The sequence below is a fragment of the Chenopodium album genome, chromosome 16, assembly GCF_948465745.1.
Source record: "Chenopodium album chromosome 16, dcCheAlbu1.1, whole genome shotgun sequence".
In the NCBI taxonomy this organism is placed as follows: domain Eukaryota; kingdom Viridiplantae; phylum Streptophyta; class Magnoliopsida; order Caryophyllales; family Amaranthaceae; genus Chenopodium; species Chenopodium album.
Window position 1 is genome coordinate 48,318,915 of NC_137849.1, and position 10,443 is coordinate 48,329,357.

The 10,443-nt window shown below is 32.2% G+C and overlaps 1 protein-coding gene across 1 annotated transcript; it reads right to left on the minus strand.

Moving 5' to 3' along the window:
* Nucleotides 1-4,608: 4,608 nt before the first annotated feature.
* Nucleotides 4,609-8,206, minus strand: LOC145585745 (1-aminocyclopropane-1-carboxylate synthase-like). The gene is made up of 5 exons (XM_081642457.1): nucleotides 7,885-8,206; nucleotides 7,637-7,768; nucleotides 7,397-7,557; nucleotides 5,523-6,080; nucleotides 4,609-5,233 (listed from the first exon to the last, which is right to left on the minus strand). The coding sequence occupies exons 1-5, from the start codon at nucleotides 8,065-8,067 to the stop codon at nucleotides 4,774-4,776; spliced, it is 1,494 nt and encodes a 497-aa protein (XP_081498583.1). The 5' UTR covers nucleotides 8,068-8,206; the 3' UTR covers nucleotides 4,609-4,773.
* Between the last annotated feature and the right edge of the window lie 2,237 nt (nucleotides 8,207-10,443).

Genomic DNA, 10,443 nt, shown 5'->3' on the forward strand with positions numbered 1-10,443 from the left:
GAACTGATCCCCAAATCCGAATTAGCCCAAATGGTGAAGCGGAAGAAACACCAAAAAAAAAAAAAAAAAAAAAAAAGATTATATACAGTACTGTATTTAGTGATGTGAGTGAATAATGATGGGATTTTAACATCATGGAGATGAGGAACAACAATTGAGGCCATAGTAAAATTAGCTGAGCAATCCATATCAGTTAAGATGTGTTCGGTAAAATTAACAGTTGTAAATTTGTTCGATAAAGTCGTGTACCATGCTTGTACATTAAATTAAATTAAGTACGGAGTAGTCATTATGAAAATACTTCTACGTCCAAGTAAATGCATGAAAGCCTAGACCTAATGAAGTTGATGCAAGCTTCTTGGGCGGCTAGTGGGGCAAAGAAAGTGTACAAGAATGAACGGTGAAAGGCTGAAAGCCAAAAGGGATTCGATCATGGGTGGGTCGCAAGCTAATGATGCCCACAAACATACGCCCAAATTACATAATGTTACGTTGGTATACAACTATACATATAGGTGGACAATAGTTCATGACAATTTCTTCTGCTATGCATTTATATATACGAGTAACTAAACAAGGCGGAGAACTTATCTTGTGACTTTAAAATCACGAGTCTAAGGTCCACCAACTACTATTTGCTTTGGAGTAGAAGAATTCCCTTACCTATTAACTACAATTTGTTTTGGAGTAGGAGGATTCCTTTATCTTCCACCTTTGCTCTTAAGTGTTGACCAACAGAGCTGAATTGGCATAACCTGTGAGAGGTGTGCCAATTCAATAGAGAATATTTTTATATCTGTCTAATTACTTCCTTTGTTCCAATAATATTGCAACAAGGATGAAATTACGCATCCCAAAGCATATTTTATGTGTTAAATGTTTATAATTTTGTAAGAATAAAAACTATAAAAAGTTTATATTATGAAAGTATTTTATAAGACAAATCTAACAAGATCTCACATAACTACATTTTGCTTACATATAAATCATATTATATTGTCAAACAAGAGTGATAAATAGTGAAAAAAGTCCATTATTGCAATATTAATAGAACGGATGAAATATATAATAATGTTTGTTGTTGGTATTTATATGGCTGTAATTGCCGACCCTCGAATATACTTTTTTGCTTTTCTACGCACAAATACAATATAATTGGGTCCCTTATCTTAATAGTTGACCACATTGTAAACCAGACCAAAAAGTAGTTAGTTTAATGTACTTCGTATATAGAATTTTACTTAAAAAATTAGCTCGCTCCTCAATTAGACAAGGTTGACTATCTCGGTTGCTCCTCTATTTATTTTCTAATCAAGGTAGTGATACCGATACAATGTTTTTAGGTAAACAATAAAATGTAATACTTTGTATGATCACATAAGCCAATGTAAAAATGTATGTATAGATGATATTGAATGATACAAAGTACTAAATAATTATAATATTGTAGAAATTAAATAGTACAGATTATCAATTTTTTTTTATTGTAAATATACGTGGATAACATGGATTGAGAATCAATTAAAAAAAAAAGTGCAAAACATAATAAAGGAAATTTCTTAGGAACACTTTTTAATTTTTGCATTTATTTACACATAACTTTAACTCCCACACGCATTATTATATCTTGACTCTTGAGTGATGGGAATAGGAATAGGGACACGGTCTAATCTCAACTAAAAACGCCATGCCAAGAATTATAAAATTATAAAATTGTTCGACCTCAGCACCTTGTCAATTGTCACTAACGTAAAATCATATACTTCCGTCAATACTTGTAATGTAGCTAGTATGATATATACATGCAAAGAAGAAAAAAGGTAGGTTTAATAAGACACTTAATAAAAAGGTGATTAGCAAAGGGAAAATTATAAATAAAATCAAAATTGTCATCAATTGCATATTGGTAGGTCAGGCTGAGTCTTATAATTATGAACCACAAATAAAATTGTATCATGAATAAATAATCCCTCTCCTACTCCAACTAGTAAAGACTAAAGAGAATTACACCCCTTATACATTCCATTTTAGCTTTCGTCCAACCACAACAACCAAATATGTTTAATGTGTAGCTCTATTATACTCAACCATAATGATGTCAAATACTTACTCCCATTTGAATTGGTGCCTACTATATACGAACGAAATTACGAAGTAACAAATATAACAGAAAACCTAATTACTATGTACTTATGTTATTAGTATTCGTCTTAGTTGCTAAGCATCGTAGCATGGCTTGTGTTAATGAATGAAGACTTATCAGATTTTCATAAAGAGAACACATTAGGAATTACAATACTGGCTATTAATGTCGAGTTAGTTCATATTTTAGATCTTTTCACTCTTGCATATATAACTTTTTAATTAAATACACTTGGATGTACCATACTTTAATACTTCGTACTCCATATAAGATTTGCAAATATAAATACGTACAAGGCCTAACTCATCATAAGTCATGACATATACATACCAGAGACAGAGAAAGGACAAATTACGCATCAAATTCAAATATTATAAATTTAAGACATTAGTACGAGTAATAAATATGGAGGCCGATGGACGATGACAAAAGAGAATGTTAGTTTGTGGCTGCTAGAACAACACAAGAGATGTTTGACGATGACACTATGATCATCCAATCCATTTCACAAGCTTTATTTGGCCTGACTTTAGAATGATTGGAATTCCATTATATATTTATTAATTCGATTTTTTAAAAAATTGTGTGACCATTGATCAATTAATTAAGCAATAATTGAACTACTCTAAAATTATTCTTATCAATAGTATGCATGTCAAAATCGTAGGCAGATGTTTGCGCCTTATTGATGTAAGTATGGTGTGTATCTTGGGCTCTTGGCAGTCTTGCTCTTTTTCTCCATGTACTCCGTAGCATGTAGCGTACCAAATCAAGTTTATTATATTTCATAAGCTAAAGTAAATTATTTAATTTAAAGATTTTGCTGGTAGTTGGTATGTTATATATGCACCCTAATACCCTATGTACACGTGTCATACATCTTTGTGCTAGTCATATAATCATACATTAATACTCCATTCCTTTTCAAGTAATTGTTCTAAACGTTGTACTGATTTAAAGATAAATGTGTATATCAAAACATAGAATCTTGTTAAACGGAAGACATACGTTGAGATAGTTTAATTACAATATTACATTAAAGAAAAAAAAAAAAAAGGTATGCAAGGGAGAGTATAAGAGTGAAATTTTGATCTAACTCAGAGTCAGTCTTAGATCGATGTTTAATGAATGACTTAATAATTTATTCATTTTTTTTTACAATAGACTTAATAATTATGGGGTATCGAATAATGTTCTTTAAGACTTTAACCAAAAGTTGTTGCTTTTGTGCCTTGCAAATTTGCCAAATTCATTTTACAGGTTAGTCAAACTTTGTTTTTGAGTAACAACATCATCAATTTGAGATTGTATTGGTGAATTAGTGACATCGCTCCCTAGGGTCTATGGATCAATTCTCATAACACTCATTTGAAGGATTGGATTTCTTTCACAATTGAAATGATCATTATTGCAACCTTCGTTAAGTGCTTTGCAATAAGGATTCAATCAGATGTAATATCGTTTGGAAATATTGGCTCTATTTTGCAACCTTGAAAATACCTGTTGAGCCGCCTTGGCTAACCAAGGGATCAACTCACTCGAGCACCATCTAGTGGATACAGGTGCATCCTAGCATTTTCACTTGGCGGTTGATCGCTTTGTGGTTACCCTAGAAGCTAGTGTTATCCATCCATCCATTGATGAGCACCCTCAACTTTACTACTCGATTTCGAAAATCTACTTTGATTTAATCATGTATTCACCACCATTACTGACTAGTTACACACATGTTCTTGAGCGTTTCAAGTAGTTTTTAGCCTTTTCTTATGATCTTTACCTCGGTGAAGGCAAGTGGTTTTAGTCTTTAGAAATTCAAACAAACTGCTCGTAAAATTGGATTGACAGAATTAGCATTTGGGAGACCTACATAATATGTTATATGTACCATATATATGGGCTGGACTTTATTCGATTCGTTGGGCCTTAACCAGCTTCAACAATGGGCCTGTAGAATGTAAATGCACGTTTGTGTTTGGGCTTTTTTTTTTTTTTTTCCTTTTCCATGTACCCCGATCCGTATTTGTTTAATGTTGCTCTTACCTCTTATTTAGTAACACTATCAGCTCTCAAAAAAAAAAAAAAAAAAAAAAGGTACTGTAACACTATCAAGTTATGAGGTTCTCAAATACTGCGTAGTCCGTACCTATTAATGTGCATAATTTGACTATATTTATTGTATATGCTTCAATGGATGAAAGCCGTCAGCAATGATGATCAAACTAAGAATTCCATATGTAAATAGATTTCACTAACAGATCGAGAACTCAGAAGTATGTAAATATGCATAAGATCTTACTAAACAAGTAAACACAAATATTATTAACATGGTAACCCCAAACAAAAAAAAAAAAAAAAAAAAAATCTGGGGAACATATTTTTGAAGAAGGATTCATTTATAGACGGTCAAAAAACCTAAGCACAATTGACCCCTTAAACAATAATTTTATCCCAACAAATCCCTAGTAGGCAGTCTGAATTATCAGTAAAACTGCAAAAATCATTGGAATATAAAAAAACTTACGTACTAATAAGATTCTAAGTTATTCGGATAAATATGACACGAATTATTGAAATTGCTACATACATGAATTTATTTATACTTATATATATATAGTATTACTTGGAATGTTTTAGGTTCTGGCTTTAACGAGTGGAGATTGAGGAATGGGAGAACGGGGTGATAACAAGTTATGTGGTGACATGAGACTAGTTTCGTCGATCCTTCGATTGTTAAAGCTAAGACGACCAAGTTGCATCTGTTCCTTCCTCTTCTTGAGCGATGTTTTTGGTTTTGTCTCCCTCTTGTCGCGCCTTACAAAGGATCTAATCCTTTGGAGGGCAACATCTACGGCGGCATCATCAATGTTTGCGTAGCACACCCTAAACCATCCAGGCTCTGAACAATGAAAAGATGAGCCTGGTGATACATTGATCTTCACATCATTTATAATTACTCTCCATAACTTCAATTCCCCCTCCGTTGTTGCCTCCTCCAAAAGGTGTCGCAAGTTCATCCATACAAATAGTCCTGCGTTGCTCTTTAGGCACTCGATCCCAACTTGAGACAATCCGCCTGTAAAATGTTGATGCCTGAAAAAGAGGATACCGAGAATTAGGGAAATGATTTTGACACACTTTATGTGAGCACAGTTTTTTATGCTCTAATATCAAATTAATTAAGGGTCTAAGAATATGGCATATGACCTAATGTAAATTAAAGTCTATTATATCTTAACTAGTCAAAATAGACTAATGCATCATGTGCATGACATACATGAGCTTTATATGCACGGTATATATATTAACTATTATAACTTTATAAATGTATGTCATGCACAATTTATAAGGGTATTGAGAAAAATAGGTCTAATAAATATACCTTCGCGATAGCCTTTCTCGGCTTGTGTCTAAGAACCTTGTCACGAACTCATCATCGGACAACATGGCGGCTAGCATATGTTGCGTTTGTGAAGAAACGAGCCCAAAGCTTGACATCCTACGAGCAGTGGTCACAACGCGGTCATTATAAGAGTAAACAATCCCAACTCGGAACCCTGGCATGCCCATGTCCTTGGACAAGCTATAGACGATGTGAATAAGGTCAAGGTTAACGTGTGGCATCTCCGTTACAATTTCGGCCACGCTAGTGTACCTTGGCAAGCTAAATACAGTAGCTGCATATATCTCATCACATACTAGGTGAATTCTTTTGTCATTCACAAAGTTTACCAACATTTTTAGGGTATCCTTATCTTGGACTGTCCCTAAAGGATTAGAAGGGTTTGTGACGATTATGCCCTTAACTCGGACGTTCTTTTGTAGTGCATCTTCATAAGCTGAGATTAAGGCTTGTTCAGTAATCTTAAAACCATTCCAACTTTCACATGTAATTGGAATTAGTTTTACGCCAGTTCTCCAACTCAAATCACGGTTAAATCTGCATGAAAATGACACACAAATCAATAATTAGTGGCTAATTAAATCATTTTCAATGTTCCCTACACGTATAGGTCATGTTGGCTTGTTGTAGGACATAAGGAACTTCTTTGTCTGGTAATAGTAATGTTCTTTTGGAAATAAAGTATATGACAAATATACATTACACTTTAATTTGAAATTCATATTTTGTCAATATTTGTATGATTTAATCAAGGTTTAATCTTTGGAGAAATATTTCTATTTAGACGTACCACTTAAAATTAAAAACTTTGGACAACAGTGATAAAATTATGTTTATTATTAAGATTTTGTTGCTAGCTGTCTTCCACCTTAATTAGTTAGATCGTGATCAATTTTGCAACATTCATATGTTTGACACTATAGTTACATATAAGAATAAGATGGACTTGTGTGAACAGAATTTGTTTTATTATTGTTGACCCTTGACTTAAATTATTAATTAGTACGTGCGTATCAGGTTGGATTAATGGCTTTAAAAGCATTACTTCTTTATTTCTCCCAAAAAAAAAAAAAAAAAAAAAAAAAAAAAAAAAAAGCCTACTTTACTGTTATGAGTTGTGAAACAATTCATATAATAGCAAAGAAATAATTTTAAGCTTAATGGTATAATTTCGGCTTTTAAGTCTTTTTTTCCCCCTTTCTATAAATCCAACATATGGAGTATATATACTTGTATAATAGTTCCTTGTGCACGTTATACACTTTGACTAATACAGAATACTACCTAAGTCAAATGGAAATTATACAACTTAGTCCAACATGAAAACATGTGTTTGACTATCTAACTAAAATTTACAACAACCCTTTCTTTTATAGACCTATATCAATTATTTTACATGCTACGTACATGCTAACAGAAAACAACTTAATGACCTAACTCAATTATTCTAATGCATGATCGATCTCATCAATAGTACAATATTTATAGGATTAATTAAGTGACATAGCTAGCAACCACATACTTCTGTTACGATTTTAAATTTTATGATCCTATATGAAGGTTAATTAGTACAATATATAAATATCATTATTCCTTATAGTGCATGGTAACCTATTACATATGTTAACCTTAGATTTTCAATACTGTCCTCACACTATCTACTCATTAAGATAACTTAACATAAAAAGGGATCAGAAATGATTATTCATGTTGCACTTTCTACATGTCACAACTCATCATTTTTTCATACGTAACTTTAACCGACTTTTTGCGTTGCAAAAAGTCTACGAAATCCTACAAAGTGAAATAATAATGTCAATAAATGATGAAGGTGATTTGTCAAGTACACGTACGCTGGATAATAAGGTGAGGGGACCAAAAATGCGTCTCCTTTATCTGCCAAGCAAAACAATATCGTCTCATTCGCTCCCGTGGCTCCTCCGCTCATTACTATTCGTTCCGGGTCGAAGGTCACTTTGTCGCCTCTCGCTTTCCCCATGAACTTTGCAACAGCCTGAAATGTCATCATAACGTTTAAATATATATACATAAGGGCACGAGTCAATCCTGTCGACAGAGTAATAGAAACTTACAGAACGGAACTCAGGCAAGCCATGGTAATCTTGGAATATAGCAATTTCCATAAACTTATCGATTCCTTCAGGCGTACATATTGAAGCTTGTGGGTTTTTAAGCATCCACTCCTTAACTAAATCAAAGCTAAGCTGCATGGAGTAAACACATAACATATAATGTTTCACCCATTTATAAGTTTACATGAAATAACATTATTGTTAAAATTTAAAAGTGCATGCATATATATTAGAATCCAAAATAATACCTGATTTTCAGCAAGTCCCATTTGAATTACACCATTAGGGTTGTTGGAAGAGTGGTAAGGATCATTATCATAAGCCTTCCACCCATCAAAATACTCGACATCCTCGCCGTGTCCATTGTTTGTTGCTACCTTGGAAAGAAGTTGATGACTATCGTAAGCACCGTTGCTCATTGACGAATGCATTTTTAAACAAAGAATTGAATGTTTCTTTTGTTCTTGTGTTGTAGTTGGTGGTAATCGGGTAGTGTTTGTTAGGGTATAAGGAAATTAAGCTAGAATGTAAAATTTGTTGGGAGAAAGTAGAGAATATAGTATAGAAGAAGAATTTGATGTTGTTGAGACCAATGAATTATAAGAGAATTTGAGAGATAAGAAATGAAGCGTTATGTACTCTAATATTTATAGGCCGGAAAATCAAGGTTATTAAAAAAAAATACATTGAAAAGTCTATTTCAAAGCGGTAGAAAGGTATAAATTTCCAAAAAACGTTAAAAAAAGTAAAAAAGGAAGGTGCTTGAACTAACAAAAATGGTGAGAAAAGTAACATAGAAATACATGGAACCATTTAAACCTCAAAAAAAATGTTGTCACAGTTGGCCGGTTTTATTCCGTAATTGCTTGCGTAAGTAATTTGCATCCCCTAAAGCACGTGAGGAGGAGAAAGTATAAGTATGGTCTACTTTTAGACTTTTTATTAGGCATAACCTTTTACTTGATTATCATTAATCAATATTTCGTCTATCTAAGAACTAAACAATATAATAACAAGTGTATTTAACTTTTCTTCGTAGGCATAATTTTCGAGTTATTTAGGCTTAATGATAAAGGAGTACAAATGAAAAATTATCTAGTATGGTATCAAATAATTACATAAAATTTTAACGAACTTGATCCCAAAAATGAAGTCGCGAACCATAATTTTACGGAACATTATATTCCTTGGTCTGAAGGGAAAATCCTAAGCTTTTAGATTATATACTGACTTTGTAAGTTTCCATCGATATTTACATCAATTATAGTTTGCGCTTTGCATGGAATATTATGACCAATAAGTTTAGAAAGTTTGTTGACAAGACGATTAGCTTCCACATGTGGATGTGAGTGTAGCAAACTTCATTGAACGTTTATCGAAATCAGGTGGCATGTATGCACATCTTTCATACTTCGTATATATTAACCTAAATTGTTCAAGGACATTAAAACTATATATATCCCAAAGGATTATGTATACTACGATTTCAAGGTCATTTTTCGGGAAGAAAAACATTATATTTACAAGAAATAGTCTTTCCTCTTTTCATTGTTTGGTTTGTGCATAATTGAAAATAATCTAATTTGCACTAAACAAAAATATATTCTTAGGAAAGAAAAAGAAGTTTCCTCATTAATGCTATGTTTTTCATAACATCTCAAACATAAACCTAAGTTCTTCTAATATACACATAATCACACTTCATATACAATCTAGATAGCACAATTGATTTTGTCAAAAAAAAAAAAAAAAAAAAAAGAAAAAAAGATAGTACAATTGATAGGTAGCAATTTCAAAAATTGAAGACATACTTGATTGGTGTAATATTTTGTTCAATTCATCAATAGTACTTGTTTAAAGTTTGCATAAGAAAGTCCAATCTATATACATTTATCTTGTACACTTATATGTTTATTTATGTCACAAATCAACAGGAAATATATATCTATACTACTATAGTACCACAAATCTCATTGTAAGATTTCATGTCTAACCAAATTAATCTAATTGTTAGATTTCTATCTAACCAAATCTATGAAACTAACATTATTATAAAAAATAGGAAGTACTCCATAAAACACGGTATATAAAAATAAAAGTAGAGAAGATGAAAAACTCAAGTATCATGTGAAACATAACAACAATAGAGGACGAATAGAAGTGACTACTATAAAGTGTAAACCGCGGAAAAGCAAGCACACGCTTGTGGACCATAACCAGTATTTGTTCCCCTTTCGGTAAGTAAATAACACTCTACCCTTTTTCCTTCATACTACGAGTAGCTTAGTACATCTTCCTTAGTTCTTACGAGTAGTATAGTAAATTAAAGGAAAATAAATACTGTACTTGATCATTTAAGTCAAACCCTGCATTTAATTGCCATGTGTCCTTAAATGTATTTTGCCTGTTGTAGAAAACGACTTCACTTATATTAGGAATTCTTTCTTTTTTGTACTCGAATTGGACGGTAATAGTGTTTGAGTATATATGGAATGTGTTTAAGTCCTGATCATTTCATTCCTTTGTCATGTAAAAACAAATTCCAACTCAAATTCAAGATTGATAAAACGTTTGATTCATAAATATCTCATGTTATTCAAGACGCATCTTATAATATATGAAGTACATCTCTATTTTCATTCGCGTAAAAATTATAAGAATTTGAAATTAGGAAAATACGTGAGTATATAATAAGACGAACTCAACAAGATTTCACGTGATTATATTAACTCTTATATTAACAATTAATTGGGTAAAAAATTTAAACAACAGAATAATATTCATATAGAGTAGAGGGGGTTTACTAG

Excerpts from the sequence above, each read along its gene's own strand:
- LOC145585745 (XM_081642457.1), bottom strand. The coding sequence starts at position 8,067 with ATGCATTCGTCAATGAGCAACGGTGCTTACGATAGTCATCAACTTCTT. Across the intron at positions 7,769-7,884 it reads TGGGACTTGCTGAAAATCAG|CTTAGCTTTGATTTAGTTAA; the intron begins GTATTATTTTGG and ends TACTCCATGCAG. Across the intron at positions 7,558-7,636 it reads GCTTGCCTGAGTTCCGTTCT|GCTGTTGCAAAGTTCATGGG; the intron begins GTAAGTTTCTAT and ends ATGACATTTCAG.